Source organism: Pezoporus occidentalis, unplaced genomic scaffold, assembly GCF_034315485.1.
Source record: "Pezoporus occidentalis ecotype Australia unplaced genomic scaffold, CSIRO_AGI_Poc_V1 ctg19, whole genome shotgun sequence".
Classification (NCBI taxonomy): Eukaryota; Metazoa; Chordata; class Aves; order Psittaciformes; family Psittacidae; genus Pezoporus; species Pezoporus occidentalis.
In genome coordinates, this window is record NW_026913748.1 from 2,582,576 (window position 1) to 2,607,395 (window position 24,820).

Sequence of the window (24,820 nt, forward strand, 5' to 3'; positions counted from 1 at the left end):
GGCCTAGGGAGGTGGAGGAAAGGTCAGGATCTACTTTATTATATTCTTGTTAATATTTAACTTTTTTTTTTTAAATGTGTTTATGCATTTTGAAAGGTCATTTCAGAAAAATAAAATTGAAAATTTAAATTTCAAAACAAAATAAGCTTATTCTGCTTATGCAATAAAACAAAGCAAAACATGCTCACCTTACTTTGTTAATACTTAAATTTCAAAGGGTTTACTTTCTGGTGAACTAAGTTTAATTCCCCTGCCTCTTACTTTCCAATTCATCTACATTAAATCTAATTTATTCTCCCCACACATTTCCTTTCTTAATACTTGTCCACCTCATGGCTACTATAGCATTTCGGTTTGAAACCTGCATTTGTCTTCCATGTATTGAACTCTAAGGTCTGCAACATGCTCCCTCCCTCTATTTGCCAAGTTAGAAAACTAAAAGATAGTGTGAGTACACACACACATACACTATTTTACTGAGGACTGGGCTAGGCTGCAAAATAGGATCTTGGTTTTGAAGACACTCTGAGGGCAAAGCAAACTCATTTCACAGAAGTAGATTGTTCTGCTGAAAAAGGGGGGGGGGAGCAGAAAGAGATGCGATGCACTCATCCCAGTTCCTAAGCAAACTTAGGAAGACTTGCAGCAAGGTTTTGGCTCAGGCTCATCCTCATTTGCAGCAATTAAAAGAACAGTACCATGGCCTGCTTTTGGTAGGATCAAAGGTATCAGAAACGAAGTAAGTAGATTTTACATTCTCATGTGAGTTCTGATGGTTTTCTCAGTAAGTCTTGATTTCTTGTTGGACTACTTCCAGCAGTAACTGTAGTTTATGTGTAAGATAATCTGAAAGAGGGGAGAAAGAAAAATGTTTAGTCCAGAGGAAATCTTGAGATATGGCTAAAAATCAGAGCATCAGCTGTTGGCCGGAGCTACTTAAGTTAGTAGATCACTGTATCCATTTCCTTTCTTGCTGTATGTTTTCTTCAGTTCAGTGGTTACAGATACACCTCAGCCCAACATCAGATCAAAAGAAAAAAGATTCATAAATGAAATTATAAATTAAACTCAAAACTGGACTCCTGTTTCTAAAAAGGTTATGCCACCAGAGCTACACCCAAAGGAAATCTGTGCTAGACATTGCAAATAGTGGAGATGTCTCCCATTCATACACCCACATCTGTGCCACAAACCATCCTGGCTTCTTCACCAAACAGACAACCCTCAGGCAGCACTGCCTTCTCCTACTAGTCCTCTCCCCAACCTTTCAGCAAGTATGTTTGGGCACAGGTTTACAGTCTCTGCCTGTCAGTCTCTCCATCCTAACTTCTGATCTTATTCCTCAGTGTGAGGCAAATTTGACTAAGAGGTGGTGATCCTGAAGATATGATAAGTTTAACAGAACCCAAGGGTTGGGGTGTGAAAACAACCCTCCCTGTTGCCTGTTGATAAACGTCAGCCCTGTCTTTCTTAAAAGAAAACATCAAGCTCACTTGTCAGTATATTCACCAGCCAGGCAGACAAAGTCCATGCCTGGGTGCCAGCCACCACAGATAGGCAGCACAGGTAGGCAGCACAGCCTACCCCTTTAGCTTTTTGGCTGCAGAGACTGTGTCTTATGGTAGGAGTCATGACTTATGCTTCTTGAATTCTGTTGGTTGTGGAGCAACTTGCATTAGAGGTGCTGAGACCAAACCAACATCCCCACCCCTGGATGTGCTTTTAGGTCCACAATACTCAATCTCAAATGCATACTTACATAATGGGCTACGGAAACAATCTGACATTTGCTTGTGGATTATGAGGTAGTAGACTGGAAAACCGCTTAAAACTATGGTGCATCCGATGCTAATGTTCACAGGGTCTGAGTAGAAAGACATTGCCACTGTGAAGAGGCAGATGATGGTAAAAGAGATGGGAATGAACAGGGGAACCTGGGGAAAAGAGCACAGAAGACTCTCAGGCAAAATTGATGGCTGTAGCAAATCAGCCTCCATATGTACCAGTACACACCATATTCACTTCTCCATCTTAAAGAAGATAAATCACATAGCTGCCCAGCTCACTGCTTCTGTACAACCAGTTGCAAATTAGTAGGATTCATTGAACAAAAATTGACATGTACCACCTTCAGAGCCCAGTGTTCCCTGTGAGATGCATGAGTCACGTGAATCAAAGTATGAACCTCACCTGCAACTGGAAGCCAAGCAGGTGGAGAAGGCAGCTATACCTCACTGCTCTCTGAATGTGCTGCTCCTGTACATGCATATGCACACATACCGACTTGTCATGTGTGGCAGCTGCTGGTGGAAAATCTGAAGTCAAGAGCAGCAGCAGCACTTTCAACCAAACCATTTTTCAGTTATGACACTCGAGATTCATTTTAACCTGCCTCCACCTTGCCAGGGACATACAGTGACCAAAACCAGACTTCCTATCTTCATAGCACCTACATTAAGAACATGAGTTTCAATAATGCCCTGATGAAAAGACCAAAGAAGCAGTCAGCACTTCAGCCTTGCCCTGTTGGTTGAGCCAATTTGTCTGATTTATTTGGAGAGTAAAGTGGAAGACTGCAATAAATAATAAACCTGTGAAATATGCCCTCAGTCTTCAAATCCAACCTCAGCCAAGTTACTCTTTGCCAAGGCTGATGGAATGAAGGAGCTGCTGGTCTCATCCAGGGTGGCAATCTCTTTTCTGGTAATAGAAATCCTATTTTGGACCATGTCAAGCTGGAAGAGATCAGTTGCCCTAGAGGTGGCAGCCATCCAGCCACCAAACTTACTTGCTCTTGCTGTCTTTCCAGATGGAGCATCCCCTGCCAGCCTCTCCTGTGCGCACACACTCATGCTGCACATCTGCTTGAGAGGTGTGCAAGAGCACCACCTTCCTACTCTTTCCAGTGTTTTCTCACCATTTTTAAACTCAAAATGCTATAGGGGAGAAAAGTACTAGCAGAACCGCAAGGTATTTTATGCTTCGCTCTCCGTAAGCCTATGGCAGAAGACGACCTGTATCTGGCCACTAGAGCGCAGCATATGCCCACACCACCTGCGTTCAGCTCTTCCAGATAACTGTCCGGCTGGTTTCAAGAGGTTATGGAAATTAGGGAGAGGGGAGAAAAAAAACAACCAAACGGACTAAATTTCCAGCATTTCCCTCCCTCACTTAATCTACCTTTGTGAACCGTTAAAATCCCAATTCTCATCTGAATCACGACATCTGTCTAAAATAAATGGGGCAAAATGTCAGCAACTGAAAACATCACCAGTGCTATCCACTAATAAGCTTCCCCTGAGAGCTTGGTTTAAAAGAAAAGTTATTTAAATTCTGTTTCTGCACGAGTACACGAATGCAGCCAGCCATTAAAACTGGAAAGCTATAAGGTCTCTGCAAAAAGGAAAGCTACAAGGTCTCTGCAAAACACGCTGTCTCCAGCAAAGACGAAGAAGAAAACTCACCCTAAACTTTGCATCAGGCTTTGAACAGCTCAGGGAGGAACCCTGTGGGAGATGTAGAAAGCATTTCTGTCCCCTGAGCTTCCCACTGACCAGCAGCACAGCATCTGTGAGCAAAGAAGTCTCCTCTCCCATGCAAGAGCTGGGTGGAGGCACCAGATGGGAACAAACTGCAAGCCAAACTACCCCAGCCAAACACCTTCTGCACATTATGTGGCAATAGGAAAGGTGCCCTGAGCACAAGAAATCTGTTCAAGCACCAACTCCAGCATCTCCCACCAATGCAGATTCCAGCACCCAGAAGCATGAGAAGGGCCACCAGAGAGGCCCAGTTGAGGCTAGGGAAAGGTATAAGAGGACAAGGTGCTTTACACTTTGTGGCATGCATTTATGTGCTGTGCACACCCTCAGGGCTTGTGGCAGCAACAGTTGCACACAAGCTGCTCTACACTATACAATATTTTTGTGTCTGCAGATGATTCCCCTCAAGGCAGGTTTGCTCCCAGGATTCTTCCGGCCATGCTCTTTTCTTTGTGGCCTGACTCCCTCCCACTTCTCAGCTAGAGCTGAGACTTACCTACCACTGAAATAACACCCAGGCAAGGGTCCCTCCATGCAGCCCATGACAGATGAGTGTCCAGCTGCTTTCTGTGTATCTCCCACTTCCTAGCCTGAAACTTTGCCCCTGGAGCAGGCTGCCATTTTACAGATGTGACTGCTGACACTACATAGAACCAGCTTTATAGAATTGACCACATCTGGCTGTTCACACATGCCAACCAATTTCAAGAGCTGCTCACATGCCTTACTGAGCAATAGGTATTGACTCCTTAGAGCCTAAGGGCAACCACAACCATGCAATGTTCTAATTATTAGCAAATAGAAGAGAGAGAAATGTCAAGTCTGTGCACATTCCTGGCTGTTAGATACATGCTGTGTGTTACCTTGAACGGGCTCTGCAGCTCTGGGTGACGGTAGCGATGGACGATGAGCCCAAGGGTGGCTAATCCTATGAAGAGCCATCGGGAAAAGCTGAAGAAGTTCAATAGATGGTAGATATCTCCGATACACACCATGGTAGTAACCAAAGGGAACTGACCATTGTGAAGATAAAATACAGTCATTAAAACCTTACTGTGGTCCTCGGACTAGAAAAGGGTAATATGGTTCACCTCCTCCAGTCCCCCTGCAATCACAGGCAGCTACTTCACAGCCCCAACATTTCAGAGGTCAGAGAGCTCTATAAAACAGTGTCACAGACTGAAGGCGAAAGGCCTAAACACACTATAATGATGTGCTACAGAAAGGAGCAATCCTTTCAAGATCAACAGCATCTTTGATGCTTTATGTCCCAAGCATGCATGATCCAAAAGACTCCACTGCCAGCACAAAGGCTACCTACAAAGATCTCTGCTAAGTTTTTAGCAGGTCAGTCAACCTGCGAGACGCACTGCAACACAGTCAGGACGAAGGTGGACCATTCCTGAGAGAAAAAAGGAAACCATAAAGCCCAGCTGAGAGCACCTCTGCAAATGCTCCTTCCCTGCATTTCCACTACACCTGGGAATTTCAGTTTTCCAAATAGCCAAAGCCTAAGAGGTGTTTTCATAGGACAACATCAATCAGCAACTGTGGCAGATGGTAGGGGATGCACTTTTAAAAAAGCTGCCCAAGTCTATAAGGCAGGGACTTCGAGATAGTGGGTTTGGATACTGCTGCTGGCACAAGATGCAGCCATTTTCAGTATTCCTCCTTCATTGTTTTTCAGAGGCTGACTTAGTGTCAACATACTTTAAAACTCCTCAGCTTCCACAAAGTTTGCAAGAAAGACAAGACTGCAACAACAGGGTATGCAACACAGTCAGATCTCCTTACCATTAACATGACAGCAGGAAGGGGTGTATGCCTTCGGATGTGGATCATGGAGAAGAGAGGAGGCCACTGTCCTTCCCTGGAAGCCACAAACAGGGTCCTAGGAAAAGACAGGGAGCCCTGTGCATTAGCACCACACTTCCAGATGAAGTAAGATCACTGTCAGTCACTGGGTTGACCTGAGGCCACAGGATACTGTCCCCCAGCACAGGTCTGGCTTTAGCCACACTTTTGGGGAACTTGGTAGAAAAGCCCAGTGTTGAATTCCCATAGCTCTCCCAGGAAAGCTCAACTCAGCACAGAACCCACCAGCAGGACCACTGGCAGCATCCCCTCAGGTGGCCGGTTAGCAGAGACCTGTGGGCAGGTCCAAAGTGATCATGAATGAGTCTGGACAGGAAATAGAAGCAAAAAAGTTTCTGCCATCAGAGAAGGGGCTAGTTTTTCCAGTAGGGAGTGAAGGGGTGACAAACTGCAATTCTTAATGAGAGAAGATCATAAATTTGTGAAAAGGGATTGTCAGTCTACATGTCTATATTTTTCTATATATATAAAATACATAGAAACATATATATAGCACATAAAATATATATTCAAATATATATATAAAGGAAAATAAAGTGCAGTTTCCACAAATAATAGATTTCAATCCTCTGGCCAGCTGTTGGAGAATATAGCTTGGCATAATGCCGAGAGGCCAGCTACAAAATGACAGATCTCCTTGCCTGCATCTCTCCTTTGATTCACGAACGGGCAATTAGGGAGAAGACATTGCATCTAATTTTATAAATTTAATATCCCCAAACAAACCATGCTGGAGCATCAGCTGGGCTGGAGCAGGGCCCAAAGCAGCTGGGGCACGAGTGTAAAATTGGTTTTATAGCTATCTCTGTGGTTTTGCAGGGGTGTGACTGGCCAACAGCCAGGGAGGCCCCATCACTATTTATATGGCCTTTCTGCAGTGATTATGTTAATGGTGCCAAGATGGGGGAGAGAAAGGCGATAGTGATATGCAGAATCTCTGTGCTGCCCAGGGACTTCTCATCCTCAAAGAAAACTAGGATCTGGAGGAGCTAACGGGGAGGATTCTCCCCACTTGTATATAATACAGGACTTCAGGGTAGTGAATCAAATAGCTCATTACCTTTTGTGCTATGATACATCCCTTTCATATCAAGGGATTTTTCCTTTTGCAATCAAAGCTGTGAAACAGAACTAGTTCCAGAGAGTTTGCTCAGCTCCTTGGGACCAGCATGCTGTGCTTCTCCCTGGGTTCTGCCCTACTCTCCAATTTCAAGGCTCCCATAAGCATATGCAGTGTAGCAGCCAGTGAGGCTGGCAAGATTTTTTTTTCATGGAACAAAGCTCTTCTTATTGCTACAAGACTTGCTGAGCCTCAACTACTGCTTTAGGAATAGCTTGTCCCTGATAACATTTTGCTGACCTCAAAGCAAAGTCCTCAAGGGAGAGTTTGCCTCTGGCCAGAGATCCTCACAAGAGAAAGACCCTGTGCCCTGCAGTGGAGCAGCTGAGTGAACCTAGCAAAAGACAACTCAGTCTCTCTGAGCAGCTGCCAACATCAACAAAGCTTCCAGTTCATCAGAAACATTGACATTTCACTTTAAACTAGGGATTTAAACTGAAGCAGGGGGGAAGAAGTTAGAATATCTGTTTGTGACCAGCCCTAGACACCAAAATGTGGACCTGGCCAGAAGTAGGAAAGGTAACTCTTAGCCAAAAGGGATCATCATGTAATTGACATCCCAGGAGTCAAAGGCCTTATTTTCCCTCATGGGCAGCTAAAATGTTACTGCATGGATGGGCAGCTGCACAAGTTGCTGGTGTTTCCCTCTGATAAAGTAAGCCAAAAAACTAATAAATTCTTAGGGACACAACCTTGAAAATGTGAAGATTCCTCCATTCATGGTTCCAAAGCAGGACAGCGAGACAAGGATAGGGATTACGGAGGTCAAGCTTTTGAAGGCTTGTTGCGCAAAGCTCTGGAGGAAGAACAAATGTGACTTTAGGAACATGTGGCGATCTCTAGGCAATATCAGATTCAAAAGAGAAAAAATTCCTCCACTGAAGGACTAAAACATAACACATAAATCTTACCTTTTCTACTGTCACTGCAGGTTATTTTCCATTATCTTTCAGGCAAGACTAGAAGAAGTTATTGTTACCCAATAGTCCAGAGAAATGAGAAAGCAATAAAGCATTTTATAGGAAAACCATCTCCAAAACACTTGCCATGACCACCCCTTCAGTATAAGCTGACCACACTGAAGAAAGGTAATGGTAGGGGTGACAACTCACCACAGCCACAGCAGGAGAAGCCAGAACGTCTTGTGTTTCCAAGACTGTGTAATAAGAGACATTGGTGAGCATGTACCCCACAATTACTGTGATCACGGACACGATGACAGCCAGGGGGATGTTTCTACAAGAAATGCACACAAAGAACAAGCTCTTATCCCTTGTTATGCACAGTATTACCGCAAATTGCAGCTGATATTGTTTAGATGAACCCACAAACGTATTTCCTCTCATACTGTGTTTATGAAAGCCATGGTACCCCAGAGGCTGGTAACCCAAGATGACTTCTTCCCAGCCTTACCGTTCAGGTCTGACCAACTCTTCACGCACAAAGCTGGTCTGGAACCTGCATGGTGGGAAGAGACAGGGACGGAGTTTGAGCCATGTCTGGGACACCAGTCTGCTGTCCATGAAGCACCCACCCTTCACACCTACCAGCCTGAATACGCGAACATGCCTGCATAAAAAGCCAGGGGAAGTTTATCCAAAACCAGGGACTGTCTGTCAAAAGCATCCTGGAAGTTCTCAGTGTGGCCTACAGAAGAAATAAACAATGGACACAGAGCAAGGAAATATCAGAGATAATCTTCCTTCCCACAGGATAATACCTCTTGTACCTCTTGCCCAGACCAAGGAAGAGTGTGAGTTCCTTGGAGCTAGGTATTCAGATTCGTTTCATTTTTTTAATTTGCAGTGCTGTACCAATGCACTTACTTCATAGTGACAGAACAAACCATTCCCCATCCAGCTACAGGAGACATTTCAGGAAGCGCAATGTCTGGTTCTGTTTCAGGCGGAGCCTGCTGTGGCAGCAGGAAATTGTGGAGATGAGTGGACCTAAGTTGTCCTTGTCCTTTCTTTAGGTCCCAAGTTAATTTGCCAGGTTGACCCCCCCTTTTTGTCCCCCACGGCTCCCTAAGCAGCTGGATGCACACTCCTCTTTGATGTGGTACAGCCAGCAAGGCGGCTAATTTGGCTCTCTCTGTGCTCCCTCCTGATCCTGCTGCCAAAGGGCTGACCCCAGCCCCATGCTGGCCAGAGTATGGAAACCAGGGTGGAGGAGGGAGTGGGAGGCAGCAGCCTGGCCACCTGTTCTGGCAATATCCCTGCCCACCTCCTGAGGCTCACCAACAGTAGAAGGACTGAGGATACACAAAGCAGAGCAAATATAATTTGAAAGTAGATGAGGCTCAGATAAAGGTCCTGTTTTACCAACTCCCCTGGTTTTCCTAAAAATTCTCTGCTTGAAATAGCAACAGTTGGGATTTTGGATGTGAACCATAGAATAGGTTAGGGCTGGAAAGGACTTTAAGATTATCCAGTTCCAACCCGTGTGCCATGGGCAGGGATGCTTCACAGGAGACCATGTCGCCCAAGGCTCTCTCCAGCCTGGCCTTATTTTATCAAACTCCAAAACTAAACAAACCCCTAGGGAAGGAAGAAACACCTAATGGCCTCTCATTCAGAGAAAGACCAATAAAAAACTCAGTCAAAGGATTTGCATTTTCAAATGCAGGTGGTCCAAGATTTGGTTCCACTTCTATATTCAGTTCTTCCTAACAAAGTATCTTTAAAAGTAAAAGATGCAGAGTTTGCATAGTTGTGCTTCTCCAGGAAAGGGATGGAATGGCAACCAAGCACATAGAGGGATTCAGGCCACTTCTGTGAAGGTGCCTCTGCAAGGAGGTCTGTGATGAGATTTAGGCATTTGGGTTTGAAACGCTGGGCCAGCAAGTCTCTAAAATAAACCTGAGCCAAAAGAAAGGTAATGGCAGAGGAAATGACATGAGTGCAACCAGAAAAAGAACAAGAAGGCAGGGGAATAGGGGAAACTCATTTAAAAGCACAAAATCGATTTTTAAGGAAAAAAAAATAAAAAAAGGAAATAGATTTGAAGAAAATGAAACAAAAACATGGGAGTGGGACTATCCAGGTAGGTTTTTTATGTTCTAAAATGACTGCTGATAAGTGATGGTGCATAAAAAGGATTTATTGTCTGCATTACATTAATGAGTGATTTAGAGTCCCTCATGAATCACATTAAATACAACCTGTCATATTGAGGTCTCTTCGTGAATTCTCCCTCCAGATGTCACAGGCATTTATCCTCCTCACTGGAGGACGGGTGCCAAGGCTCCAGATTGTCATTTAAAGGCATTCCTAACAATAATGGCTCAGGATTTCTAGCTTTAGGGCGGTCCTCCAGTTCAGAAGTGCTGCCAGCCCAAGGGGATATTTGCATGTTCAAAGGAGCCAGCACCAGACATTAGAAAGAAACAAGAACGTGGAGCCTACTGCCTGTGTTGTTTCTCTGCAGAGGAAGGTAATAGCATGAAACAGGAGCAAGCTTTATCCCTTGAGCGGGAATGCCTTGGGCGTTTCTATAAACTGAGGCACTAAAAAATACTCTTGAATCATTCCCAGAAGATACCACTGGCAGGTTTGTTTCTTTTCCCCGCTCTGGATGTGAGTATGCAATCTAGTCTGCAATTCTAACTTGGCAAAAACCCATTGTGAGTTTACTAAGTTACCACTCTTCTCAATTAGAAAGTAAAAACCATTAGCTTAAGCCACAGAAGGGTTAGAGATGCTGTGACCAGGGCTCATCTATGAGGGGTGGTAACTCATTACACAGCTGTGACTGGCTCAGGTCACCAAGGGATGCTGTCACACACCCCTGATGTCCATCAAATTTGCGCTGTTCTGGAAGGATTTCAAGCCACACTGTAAACAGGCCAGTCTGATGCCAAAGAAAGACTGCCTGCAGAGGAAGGTGCCTGTATGACCCTGGGCAGGTTCACACTGCCTCAGGCACTGAGGCTCACTCAGGTTTGGAGAAAGCACTGCTGAGCCAAGTTCATAAGTGCAACGATACAGCTTAGTGCCAACTACGCTGGTCTCAGCTTCCAGCTGATTCATACCCAGCACAAAGGCAGAGAAGGCTCCTGCCAGCTAAACGAGTAATACCTTGTCACTGGGGACTGATAAAGGCCATGTCAGGCAGGCATGTCGAGCACCCTCTCTCAGCCACACAGCAGCACACCTACCTTTGGCAAGCAGCATCATCCCTGGCACGATGATGAGTGCAAGAGCCAGGAGTTTGACAACAGAGAGAGCCGTCTGCAGCTGGCCACTCCAGGTGACGCTCCAGGAATTGAGGGCGAGGATCATGTCTGGAGAGGAGACCACACTGCCACAGCTGTAGACCATGCTCGATGCATGCAAGAAAAAATACAGCACCCCTCCTCTAGGGATGACAGGGAGAAGAAGGCTGTGTCCTTGGAGAGGATGCTTGTGGTGAGAGATGTGAGAAAATATGACGCGTGGTGCAACATACAGCATTTGGAGGGGGAGCTGGGTTCTGCTCCTAAGTGGGACCAGGAGCCTGGCTCCTGTTGGGTGTTCCATGCCTACCTAGGGGGAAAGTGGGAGTTTGCAGGGACATCTGTCCCAGCAGCCCCCTTTCACCAGGGTCTTGTGCCAGCACACACCAGCCAGAGCAGGCAGCACAGCTTCACAGGCTGGGTACACGAGGTGAGGAGTTCAAAACCTTCAGCCTTACACCCTCAACCCAGGTGACATTTGCACAATTATTCATGAAGAGCTGCTACACTGATATTTGGCACAATCCTCCAGCCTCAGGCAATAGATGGTCAACAGGGAGGCCTATTCCACTTTTTGGAGAATATAGTGGCCTCAAAATAACACCTTGGATAAGGAAGTTTTGGGTGGCTGAGGTACGTAACATGGGGCCCCATCCCACAGTTATCCCAGAACATATCACCCCATAAGTGCCCCTGGTCTGGGGCAGAGAGGCTCCAAGATCAGCAGTCCCATAACAGTTAGTACTTACAATACCCCAGGAGAGACACAAGCTTCACAGCAGGGACAGGGGGTGCACAGGGGGCGAAAAATGGCTCCAGCATGTAGCTTCCAAACGCCAAAGAAATAACAGCACTGTTGGCAGGCCTGTGGAGGGAACCAAGCACAAGCTGTGGTCTGCAGACAGCTGAGAAATGGCATGATATAAAACAGCACAAAACTTAGGAGGGGAGGTTTCACCAGCCAGCCTAATCCTGCTGACCCATGCAGATGGTAAATTCCCGTTGGTTTTTCTCAGTAAATGGGTTAAAAATCACATGTGGAAAAAAGATTCATTTCCAACCTGAAAGCAAAAGTCAAGATTAATCATACTGAGCAGTGCAGCGGGGTTAATATGTCCTTCTTCATCTCAGTTTATGTGAAGGACGCAGGTTATTGAGAGGTGAGGACTTTCTTTTTAAAGTTAATAAAAAGAAGTAATTTACAAGTTTCTAAAATATTAAGTCAGAAAGCCAGAAAGTCAGAAAGCTGAGCCAGAAAGCTGTCTCCACAGGACAATCCGAGAAAGTTTCACAGGAAAACAAATCTGAAATAAACCTGGCATTCATTGTTAGTCTAAAAAAAATACCATGGCTCTTGAAGGATACCAGCTGCCAAGGGAGAATAGAGATATTCTTCAACTACAGATCGCATTGAACATGCGTAACTATTAACTCATGATGCCTTCTTGTTTTATCACTGTAAATCTTTAAAAGTTGTTCAGGTTGTTTCTACTCTTTCCTTTAAAAACTGCCTAGACTGTTACCTGCCACAGTAACTTTGGGGTATTTTTAAATCATCACAGCATCCAGCAAAAGGCAAACAAAAAACCCTCTTACCTAATAGCAAAAAACTCTGCCCACAGAAATAAGAAACTTGGCAGACGCCCTAGTGTCTCCAAAATGTAGATATAATGTCCTCCAGACTTGGTGATTCTCGTTCCAAGCTCTGCATAACACAAGGCACCTGTAAAAGTTCAGGTAGGAATGCACTGAGTAAATCATCCCATGGATTTTCTCCTTTCTGTATAACTTCTCAGGGATTGAATGAATCTGTTTAAAATAAGTAGGGAATTAGAGGAAGAAAATTTGGAATAGCAGAAATACTCTTCCCTATTTTTGTGTGCTACAGTGCTTTGAAGTAATCAACTTTTCTGTCAGAAGGAAAAAAATTCTCCATTTTCTAGTTAATGATGCAGCTTTTCCGTGGAAGTTATGTGGAAACATGTATGATGGAGACAGTGCACTAAGCTATGAAAGGTTCTCTTTGAAAAATGTCCTGGAAGTTTGGATTCTCACTTCTCACAGACTGGTGAAATGGTGCAGTTACAGCAGCTCAGCCAACAGGCCGTGGCTGAACTGGTCATTTCAGTCATGTTTTTGACCACAGACCATATTCCTATGTCATTATCTCATATCTTCACATAAATCCCTTCCTTCAAAGACACAAGAGAGGGGACCTGGAAAGGCATCTCTCTTCCAGGTAAAGGGGGAAGACCTGGTACTGGAGGAAAACATAACCCCAATGGTGGAGAGCAAGAGAAATGTCCACATGACAGGCTCAGTTGGTCTTTTCTCGCATGTCCATATATGAGTGTACTGACAGACCTGGGGACTGCCTGTTCCTGTCTTAGCAAGTGCTCTGTGCCACCCTGCCCCTGCTCTGGAGCCCAACAAGAAACCGTGAGAGAGGTAAGCCATAGAAGACAGCTTAAAGCTTTTAGGAAAGTAGATAGAAACCTGCATGCCTCTGCCTGTGCCAAAAAAAATCCCATCTGTGTTTTCTCCATAGAGCAATTCGCAGGGCCATTTGAACATATCCAAGTACAAGTTTTAAGCCCTGCCTACACTGGATTCAATTGCAAGGTTAAACATCCTCTGTCCACCAGAAATCTCAAAACACCTTACTTCTATGAGCACAACTCCCCCTCTAAATGGGATTTGACCCTGTGGGGTGAGTACGTCTGTAGCTGTGCTATATACTTCTTTGCCCAGCTCAGCTTCTAGGAGTGGAGGGAGGGCACAGAGGAAGCCAGTGGTGATATGGCCATGCTTCCAAGTCTGATGGTGATTGTGCCATATGCAGGTCATGCCAGTGGTGAGGACCTCAATTTTTCCCCACCTTTTTGTTGGTAAATCTGTGCAGAATCTCTGTTCAAAGTGTCAAATAGAGAAAGGCACGTCATCTTGTTTATTCCAGTGGGTCTCCTTACATGATTCAAGTGTGCAGTTATGTGTTTTGCTGAACTTACGCTATAGGACTTGTATAAATGCTGTACTTGAAAAAAAAAAAAAAGCCTAAAAGAAAGCAGGCCTTTTTAATTTACTGCAAAAGACGTGTTAGAGAAATAATCAGGAAAAGTAATCAAGTTGATAAAAGGGAAGAACACACCAACAGATTAGGCTACAAAATACAATCACTTGATAAAGAGGCTCCCAGAGCCTTTCCATCAGAGTCTATCAAAGGATGCAATGAAGAGAGAAAACCTTTCCATTTGGAAGCAGAGCTCGTTATGTGATCAGCACACACATTATCATTTATTGCTCTGCTCAGTTAAAAGAAACACCGTGCTCACATTATATGTTAAGATTTTCTTTAAGCAAAAGTGTATAATTTGCCCAAAAAAACCCCACATATAGGCTGCAACATGAAATATTGGTACACATATGCTAAGAGTAAGAACCACACTTGTTGCCATACTGACAATTGAATGTCTCAGTTTCTAAACTTGTGTGTACATGCCACAGTGCCAAAGTGTTTTCTTCCACATAGAGTATTTCTCCCTTCTTGTTTCTTTGTTTTGGGTTGTTTGGGGTTCTCCCCCCACTCCTCCCAGGTTATGACAGAAGAGTTATAAAGTCACAGACTGAAATAAACATCAGATTTCTCCCCAGAGCTGACAGATCTTGCAGTTCTCCTAACAGCACCTTTAGAGAATTTCTGAGATGGTGATTTTATACAGTTAATAGAGGAAACTAAAAGCCACTCATTTTATCCATCACAACTTTAAGAGCTACAGTATTTCAGAAGAATTAGGATGAAACTGTCATCAATAGTTAACCCTTTGTGAGAAAAGACTGGTACTAAATGATGCCAGAAACCAAGCCACAGGTAACACACAGAAAGCAGGGCTGAACTGATCTGCTCTATCTCCTGCTCCAAGGCAGCATCGGACACTTCCAAACCATTTCTGACAGACAACCAAACACCCATCCCTGGGTGGTGGATACTCTGCAGCTCCCCAGGCAATCTGCTTCTCTATCCTCACCCACAGAAAGGGGATTCCTTCTGGCATATTAAGACTGTCACTTCTTGCCCTTTTCACAGTGTCTATGAAAAGCACTGCACAGCCTTCAGACTTACAAGTGTCTTTTGGGGGCCTGCATCTCCTTTCCACATGACAGGAGTCCCCTTATTTTTCTCCCAGCTTTCCTGGCAGAGACCACGCTATCTCCATCTGCAGTCTTTGTCACCCCTCTGCCCTGGACATGAACATTATTTCATATTCACAACCATAAGTGCTGTGATTTTCTCTGTCACCCCAGTGAAATGATTTGAATGAAGACCCCTGGTGACATCCCAGCTTGTTATGTTTTTTTTTCTATTGCAGCAGGAACAGGGAACTTCTGAATTATTTTTCTCCCAAGTTTTTACACATAAAAATGTGCTACATCCCCTCACTTTCCAGTTGCTTAAGCAAAGGATGACAAAGCTTACAACTCACCAAACATTGAGAGGACCCCACAGGCAAACCAGACAACCAGGGACAAACCCATGCTGCCAGAGTTTTTCAGCACTCCTTTTGGGGAGATGAAGATGCCACTGCCAATCATACTGCCGATGAGGAGTGAGAAAGCCCGCAGCAAAGTTATCTTTTTCCTCAGAAAGACAGGCTCCTGTTCCTTCTTGTCTTTCCCCATGGCTTTCTTCTAATCCCAGGAGAAGATCATGCATTCAGAAGCTACAGACTCCCAAGTGTCCTCAAAGATCACCTGTAAGATGAGGAGAGAGACAGGGATTCAGGGGTCATCTTTTCCAGACAATTTTTTTTCACAAAAACCTGTCAAGATCTGTTGAATCTCTTCTTCTCAGGTGCTGGATACACCAACCAAGCCATAAGTGCTTATAACACACTCAGCACCACCTCACATCAGTACAGCTCCTAAGAGGTACTGTTTTCTGCCTCTTTTGCCAAGGAGCACAGAGCATTGCAAGTTGCATGCCACACTTCAGGGTATGATTGCTGAATTCAGCTCTGATGCCCAGACTGGAACTGGCCAGGTTAGGGTTAGTTTAATGGAAACTGATTTGGGGGAAGATACCAGCACGCTGTCAGAAAGCAGATTCCAAGTTGCAAACCTAATAGTCAAAAGCTTAAGGACTTCCGAGTTTAAATTTGTTTGTTTAGGGTTTTGGGGCTTTTCTTGAGGAGCAAATTGCTCTGTTAGTTGGGGTATACAGATGTTTGGGTTTTTTAACTTCTTATCCATCCTTGCTTGAATGAACAAACCCTGATTTTCTCATTAGGGCTTCATTTTACCAGTGTTTCTCAACATATTGTCAAACCTTTTCCCTATCAGATTATTGAAGAGTCAGGAGTAAGCACTGTTTTCAATTGTAAGACAGAGGACAGTCATCAGTATCAGATGTGTCATTTCTTCTATGAATATAAACTTTATTCATAGTAACAGCAGGAGTGAAGCTTTCCCTAGGAAACAGGGAACTTTGGACATTCCAGGGATCACACGAGTTGATCCAGATCTAGTTCTCTTATGCCACAGTAACCTCCTACTTCACTGTCTTGTCTCTCCAAGTCTTTTTCTCAGTCCTAGCCTTGCACCTTCACCAAGAAACTCACCTTCTGCTTAGGCAGGTAGGATGAATTCGCATCAGTTACTGTAGTCTAATTTGCAATAGCAAACCTGTTTGTAGTATTCCTAACACCAAGGTAGACATTTTACACTGCTAATTAACAGCAGAGCTCATGGTAGAGCAGACAGGACAGGTCTGGAGCAGATAATTTGGCTCCTGTCCCAGCCACACAGCCACTCCAATGCTCACATACTCTGCTTCAGTAGTTTTTTTTTCATTACTCTAACTCATTAAGTTTCAGTATCATGAATATTTACCCCTGCCTTGTGGCTGTATACTACTACAGTTACACTGTACAAGAGATCATATTTTGATGATTTCTTCACTTAATAATTGCAGTGGTGTGCCCAAAAGCAAGCAGCCAGAAACTACTTTCTCAATAGTCGGTGCTTTCCACCCTTAGATATAAATGTCCCCGTAACATTGAGGGGACAGTTCTTGTTATCAGTCATCCATGATACCTTTTTGTATGCCCTGTATAAACTCAATAAAACTAAGGGCTTCTCTCCCCCACCCCCAGCTATTTTCCCACCTGGAAACTGTCAGGAAGAAGCAGGGTTATCACTTTCTCCACACACATATGACCAGCACATGCAGAAAGCCCTCTCTCCTGCCAGCAGTGTTAGCTGGTTTCTCTGAGATTGCGACAAGCCTGCACAAGCATCTTCTCAATCAAAGCAGCTGAGTTTAGTTATTAAACCTCTAATGAGTCCCAGAGCACTCCTCAAGGCTCAGATGAGTCGCATCAGCCTCCTCTGGTCCCGCAGAGCTGCTCCTCAGAGTCCCAAAACTTCACAGGGCTGCTGGAGACAGCAGTTCCAGAGGGGCAGGGAAAAACCCCTGGGAGATAACTTCCCGAGCCATCAGCTGCAGTTCCCTAAGACACTAATTAATTAGCTCACATGAAATGCCGATATCATCTGGTAATTCTCAGCAAAAGGAGAACCCCAGAGCATTCATTTGCAATGGTGAAACAGAGGGCTTATCGAATTGAACCCAACTGAAAAGAGGTGTTGCACACAGCTATGTCTAAAATGCTGTTGTGAGATAATTAAAAGGGCACTTATCTGTTTGGCTGGGCTTTAAATAAAGCAGGTGCCTTTAAAATCCATCAGGCCCCCAATTCTTGCTGGGATCCCAAAGCAGCAAAAGACAGCTCCTCTTTGCAGGCTCTGAAATTAAAGAAGGGGACGGGGAGGAAAAAAAATGGAGAGATCAAATCAAATTTACAGACCAGGTTAACGATCCAAAGTAAATAACAAACTCCATACTTCTGTCCACATGCCTTTTTTTTTTTTTTTTAATACTCCTGCCATGCAAAAGCATTTGGAAATTAAACAGTCCAGTCCAGTAATCTATCAGGACTTGTTCCAGAAGCTCTTGAAGGAAGGAGGGAAAGAGTAACAGAAAGCTATTGAATAGCACTTCAAAGAAACACCTATCAGAGCCTACTGCCTGGAGAGACCATTCCTGCTTGCTCCACTTTCCAGCTGCATTCCAGCACCAGGCACATTAAAATGCAGAGATGCTAATCCTGTGGCAATGCTTAAGAATATTCACAATGTGCTTAGCACAAAGGAAATACACAAAGCTGCTTTTTGTTTACCCTCTTGACTTAAAGGACAGGCTCAAATCCTTCTCCATTCCAAAATACAGCACCTTTGCATGAGCTCATCATCCAATCCAGCAGGACTGGAGAAAAACCCATTTCGCAACTTCTCACACCTGCTGGATCTTTACTCCCTTATTCTTTATCTTTACCAATTTCTTTATTTATTTTTAGCTGTTAGTCTTACCTCACAGGCACTGCAGCATGGTTGGAGATGAAGGAGACAAGTGTAGAGAGAAAATCGTATTTGTTATTCGTGGTGGTGCCTAAAGGCCCCAGCACAGAGCAGGACCCACTGTGATCGGTACACAGGCAGAGTCGGTTACACTGCTGAAAAGCTAGAGATATAAACAAGCAAGTTAGAAAAAGCAAAGGAAGAAGAAAGCATCATTCTCAGCGGGGCTGCTGAGACCTAGAGCAACTAGTGACCTTCCTCCTCCTATCACATGGGAAGTGTGTGGCACCCCTGAGAAACAAATCATACCTTCAGAATCTCAGTTCAGTGACTTATACCCAAAAAAAAACCCACCCAGCTACTAGGGAATACTCCTAACAGTTTACAGCTGTATTTTCGTTGTATGGGCCTCAATCAATGCCATACAGCCAAGAACAGGTTAACCCCTTCCTTTTCCTACAGCAAAAGATGCAGGCATCAAAGCTTTCTCCTCAGTCCCACTGTTTATTTATTGTTTTGGTGCCAAAAATGTCACTCTGATTCAATGTCCACCACAAGGCGCAGGATCTAACTAAATAAAATCAGCAGTGAACAGAAGCTTTTTTTTATTCATGCATGAAAGCAGCATAAATAAGTTTTAATGAGACTGGTGGTGGTCTGTTCTGGGAACTCAATCAGAAAATCTAGTTAGGAGAGCTGAGAGATGTTTGTTTATACACCAAAACAAACACAAGAAAAAGAATGAAAAGACAAGACATGCAGCTCAACTTCTTTTCAGTTTTCTACAGCTGGTTTACCACTCCCATTAAGGAACTGAAAGGGACAGTGATTAATAAATCAGACACAGGCTTGCAGCCTGAGCTGCAGTAATAAATCCAGGGTGATTGCCTTAGGTGTGAATGTAAGAATCATTTCCATCCGGTCCTGTTTGTACAGTTTCACAAATTTAGTCTCATGAGTTGTCTGTCTAAAGACTGCCGTTTCCTAATGTTTCTTTCTTAATGAAAATATTTTTAAGCCCTGACAGTAAAATAGTTCTTGGCTTAGGTCACACCACTTATCATTTCATTTAAGCATTTCCAGCTGTCATTTGGACAAGAGTCACTTTTTCTGGAAAACAGACTGATGATGTGATGAGCCTGGACCTCTTGATGATGTGATGGTGACCTTTTAATTGAAAACCTAAAAAGTGTTGAATCCACGCTTTGGTTCTTTGGCTAGGAATTAGACTAAACTGAGCCTGGTTTACAAGCAGCAAAATTCCTGCTGCGTTCACAGTTCCTTCCTACCAGGCTTTATATCCTACACCGAGTTTACCAATTCTTTTCTATCACCACTCTGCCAAAGCAGGCGCTACAAGTGGAGATGTTTTAACAATCGTAGCACTGATTCACTTTCAGAAGGTGTACAGATTATATGACATCAGATGTCATCTCACTCTCCAACTGCCACAAGAAACTCACACTTATTTGCATCCAGAACTCATTTTCCACAAATCTTGTGCAGGAATATTGGCTTTTTCATGAGCATTTTACTTTCATGTTGCAAAACCCAAACATGGGAGACACACACCTGATTAAGACAAATTCAACTCCTCTATAGCACCAACTATTAAAGACTATCAGAAAAGATCACCAGCATCCTGTGAAAGGAACTAACATGATTTCCCTTTCTTACAAGCAGGAGAAGGGAATACCCCAGGCACTTGTCTCTCTGCCCATTGGACCCAAAGAAGAAGCACCCATAGGACAGACCCTGGGGCACATAAATGTTAGGGGTAAAAAAAAGAGAAAAGCCTCTTAACAAGGAGACTGTCTCACATAGAAGGGCTTCTTAGGCCAACATCTTGGCTCTATAATACCACTTGTGGGGCACAGTGTAGGGAACTGTCCTTAGAGCTTTGCTCTTTTGTGGATGCCTCTCCAAGTAGCAAAGCTGTTTTCACTCTCCAGACCAGACCTCCTCCCTGGAACAAGACAATTTGTCCTATTTGAAACTGTTTTCTTAGCTGCATAAGACAGAACACAAACAAAAATAAATCTAAACATCTCTAGCAGAAGAAACCCAACAGAGAAGCCTAATGCTGTAGCAGAGTACAGCCAAAATTTCCCCAAATGAGAATTATTCTTAACCATTTCAAATAAAAAATTAATAACAATAATCCTATAATACAGGAACATGCCCCCTCCTCCCAGCAATTTGTCACACTGAATCAGTCCTGTGGTCTGAGGGTTAGTGGGCTTTTGATGTGGAGCTGGGCAGTGCCAACACGCGACAGCCCTCCCCCTTGCAGCAGAAAGTCCTCCATGAACCAGGTCCTTGGTTTATCTCTTGGCCTGGCTGAGAGCTACAGACGATAGCTTCCTAGGCATTGCTTCGTGATTTACCAACAGCAAGCTTAACAGCTTCAGGCTGCTCGCTGGGGAACCCATGCCTGGGGCTGCTGGTGTGAGGAGCTGCTATGGTGGGGGGCTTTACCAACACCAATATTCCCATCATTGGTAGGCCAACGGCACCATCATCCAGAACCACCCACCCTTTTGAGTGGCAGACTAATCCCAAAGCTTTCCTTAAAATGGTCTTCAAGAGCAACTCACACATCCTGAAGGGGGGAAATACCAAAATGGCCATGTTCATCACCAGCTTTCCTCACAAAGGGGAAATTCCCCATAAATGCAAGCTGGTTTATCCTGCAATGGAGACAGCTCTCAGTGCAGAGGAAGCCCTCCTCTGCTTCTGCTATTGTCAGATGTTGGGCCCCATCTGGTGGGGGTTCCTGATATGCCCCTGCTTTACCCACCTGGAACTGAAACCTTTCGGAGCTGACTGCATTCATAAAACCCCTATTTCCATATTGCCTCATATATTACACTGATTTCCCCCTTAGCGTCACCGCTGTGCTGCTGATTTATCACCCCACGCCTACAGCTCCCTCGACCACAGTGCCTTGCTTTGCTCCTTCTCTTCCTGCCTTGAAACATTCAAAGCCAACAAGCCTTCATTTCTGCATTAGCCTCTCACTCCGATTGCTGCTCCCTGTCTACCCCATAGCTAATCCTCAGTGTTCTGTGATAAATCACCCACCCCAGTATCTGACTTGCACAGGGCCTGAACCTTGCCTCTAACCTACCTCAGGGTGGGGGACTCTCTCCTTTGGGCCTCTCTGCTCAGCTGTTACTCATTTATTAAAACACAAGCCAAACATACAATTATGCTGGAGGGAACACATTTCCTTGTTAACTCTTCCTGGCTCCTACCCAGAGTTTCTTAGGCCATGGGGATTCATATTTTAGTACGCAATATTTCAGATTCATTGCTCACTGTTCCCCATGACTCTGGTGGAAGGAAGGGGGACAAAGAGGGGTTTCTGTGACCAAAACCACTACCTCATCCCCCATAAGACAATGCACAGGTAACAGGGAGCAGTACCTTGTAGAGAGACAGCAAACCCTCCAGCCAGAAGGAAAACAGGACTACGCTCAGCCCTGCCACACATACAGAACCTCCCTCTAGCCCACCTGCGGGTATGGGCTGTGCTGGCAGCTGCCAGACAGGAGCCTTTGTGGGGCACAGGAGTGGGAAAAGGTTTAGTTAAGGGTGCCCTTATCGGAGCAGAGCATGTTCCATGCTGGGGGAAGCTTGGACACAGCTTTAATCCCTGATCTGAAAGGAGTATCTCCTGTTGTGCCCTCAGAGGTGCTGCTTTGTGCTGGTGGTAAAGCACAAACACATTATTACATCTCATGGCTCAGAAGAGGTGAGGGAATGAACATCTGGCACTGGACTCCCCGAGCCCTCACCAGCTGCAGGAGAAGCTCAAGTGCAAAGGCATAGCAGAAATGCATGCTGAAAGGCCATTAGGCTCCTGATCATAAACAAGGAGGAGTCTTATTCCAATAACTGCTTCTATAGAACTTGCTGTGTGGTGGCATTTGGCACCGTGTCATCACACGGATGAGTGTGCTGCCGCTGCCAGCTTTCCCAGAACCTGAAGGGTGGCATCAGAAACTAACCAAAACCACAACTCACATGTTTTTTCAGGTAACATACCAGGCCACCTCCTGTTTTTAGTGAGAATCAGATTCTAGGAAGAAGCATGTCAACAAAACCAGATCAACACGCTCACTGGGAAGGTTAAGTCAACACAAGGGCGTGTTTATTTAATATTAATGTAAGTACAGTCATAGAGATATCTGCTGGGAAGGACTTTTGCGTGCCTCTGGGCCTGCCTCCCATAGCAAGCAGGACTGTTGCCAACACCAGCTCAGGTCAACCATGGCTTCGCCTAGCTGAGTCTTAAGGCCAGAGTCCCTGACCTCTCCAGGTAACCTGTTCCAGAAGCTTCTCCCATGAACGTCCCAATCCACAGCTGATGGCTGTCACCCACAGCCATGTCATCTACCATGCCTGAGACCCGCCTCATGTTTCCCTGCAGAGATAAGCTTGTACTTGTCTTTGGGGATGGTCCTTGCCACCCCTCCCTCTCCAGCAACCGGGACTCTACCAGCCCCAAGGCTCATTTCACTTCAGGTTTCCATGAAGAAGGGACTCAGCACAGCTGTGGGTTGTAATGCCTTAAGCACAGATAGCTACTGATGAGTGAAAGGCATCACATGGATATTCCCCTCGAACCTGAAAGCTCCAGCATGTCTGTGATGCCCCCTCAGCCCCACACTCAAATGACCTCCAGCCTCAGAAACTCAGGTTTGGGCTTGGTTTTTTGGTTTGTTTTTTCCTTTCCTTTCTCTCCCTCCCTCCTTTTCCCATCTTGAGCTTTGAACTTCCCTGTGGTCTCTTCTGGTCCGCATGATTGCATCATTCACGGCAGGTAAAGTTAGCAACAGTGGAAGGAAATACGAACATCACTTCACACAGCACGCCAGCAGCTGGGAGAACCTGCAGCCAGCCGAGGTTACAGACCCCAGTCAGATCTAATAAAGACCTGCATCACTGAAGGGGCAGGAACTACAATTGTGATTATTCATGTTGAAATAGAGGTCACTGCATCTCCTGCTTCCGAGGCAAATCTGAGCACTGCAGGGTGTCTCAGAGGGAGGTTTCCTTTGTGCCAGGTCAGCCCAGCAAGGCTCTGCTGCCACTTGCTCAAAAACACCATGTGTTTTTTTTCCTTGCTGTTGTGGCTCAGCAAGGACACAGCACACACATGGAGAGAGAAAAGGAGGACCCGCCATTGCAGGATGAGGCCGTAGCTATGTGAGACACTGGGATTTGAAGTCACTGTGGCCAGCACCAAGAAGCCACCATCCTGAGCATGAAAGACCTGAACTCAGATCCCCTCCTGGGTGCTTTAAATGATGCTGGCCAGGATATCCCAAGCCGCCGTCCTCTCCACATCGCCCTGTCTTGAAGGTACTTGCTGGGCAGGCACCAGCAATTCAAACCTGTACTTGTTTTTGTCCCCAGACTTGCCACAAAGGACAAAGAAAACGAGGAGGCTGTGCAGGGCAAGTAGCTCTTACCCAGCAGAGGCTGGAGAAGGAGCTGGTTACCTGAGGAAGATCATCACTCCAGCAGGGGCTGCAGTACCATCAGCAATGCTGGCTGGCTTCAAGGATTCTCTCCATGGAGAAAACAGTTTGTGAGAGGTGCCCCATGTGAGTTAGAAACATTGCAAAATCCAGAACATGTGTACAAATTCCATACTGATGCAGCTGCTCCAATATAGTTATGAAAAATGTTAACAATTGAATTGGGAAGTCATTGTAAAACAGCTAAGGAGACAGAAAAGAAGCTGGCATGCTGTGCTCGATCTGTGTGTAACAGTCTCCACATGTCACTGAGACCAGCACAATCTGCACCAGCTGAGACACGGAAAAACACTTCCAAAGGGAGCAACTGCACAGCCAAGGCCAAGCCTTGTTCCCTGTCACAGTGCCAGTGAACCCTGCAGGCCTCCCCTCTTATGCAAAGATGGGGTTTCCAGGACACAAGGCCTCTGCAACAGTCTGGGCTTCCGTGCTTGTCAAAGCTTGGGACTGAAGCATGATCTGCTGGGATGAGTTAACTGGTTCTATGATCTTATGATTCCATGAACTAGATGTCAGGAATACTCCTCACCTCTGTTCAGAACTGGACCTCTGTGCCACCAAAAGTACTAGAACTCACCAGCACAAGCTGCCGGTCCCAGCCAGACGCTTACCACACAGGCATGGTCCCTGCTTACAGCTTACCTGGCCCACCAGTGCTGACCCCTGGAGAGGCACAGGGACAAACAAGGAGAGAGGTGATGACCAGTGTTGCTCACTGGACTCACCCATCATGACCAAGGTTGTCAAATACCCTCTTCTCTTTTCCTGGTGTCACTTTGGCCACCACTTGCCAGGCATCCTACGACAAGTTTGGTGCAAAAACCTGGGAAAATTTCCATTCCAGATCAAATAGAACGTGCCATTCAGCCCCAGATTATGAGCTATCCATTCTGTGGCTGTGCAGATATGCAAAATGCATCTGGCCACTTGCTGTACATCTATGAAGCATATTCAGAAAGAAGATGAAACATATCATAGAATGGTTTGGATTGGAAGGGACCTTATAGCTCATCCCGTTGCACCCTCCTGCTGTGGGCAGGAACACCTTCCACTAGACCAGGTTGCTCAAAGCCCCATCCAACCTGGCCTTGAACACTGCCAGGGA

At 45.1% G+C, this 24,820-nt stretch overlaps 2 protein-coding genes across 3 annotated transcripts in view; one reads left to right on the plus strand and one right to left on the minus strand.

Moving 5' to 3' along the window:
* RAB19 (RAB19, member RAS oncogene family) overlaps positions 1-24,820 on the plus strand; it is a 327,487-nt gene that overhangs the window by 162,039 nt on the left and 140,628 nt on the right. The gene's annotated exons all lie outside the window — the stretch shown is intronic.
* On the minus strand, positions 449-17,554 carry LOC134162520 (cystine/glutamate transporter-like). Of its 2 annotated transcripts, XM_062616424.1 has the most exons (13): positions 16,915-17,554; positions 15,235-15,502; positions 12,350-12,476; positions 11,503-11,618; positions 10,697-10,822; positions 8,085-8,184; positions 7,951-7,995; positions 7,650-7,773; positions 7,230-7,333; positions 5,337-5,433; positions 4,406-4,555; positions 1,760-1,934; positions 449-846 (listed from the first exon to the last, which is right to left on the minus strand). In XM_062616424.1, the coding sequence occupies exons 2-13, from the start codon at positions 15,428-15,430 to the stop codon at positions 782-784; spliced, it is 1,425 nt and encodes a 474-aa protein (XP_062472408.1). In that variant the 5' UTR covers positions 15,431-15,502; positions 16,915-17,554; the 3' UTR covers positions 449-781. The 2 variants fall into 2 exon arrangements, with proteins under 2 accessions (XP_062472408.1, XP_062472409.1); XM_062616425.1 differs by lacking the exons at positions 10,697-10,822; positions 16,915-17,554 and having other exon boundaries at positions 15,235-16,738.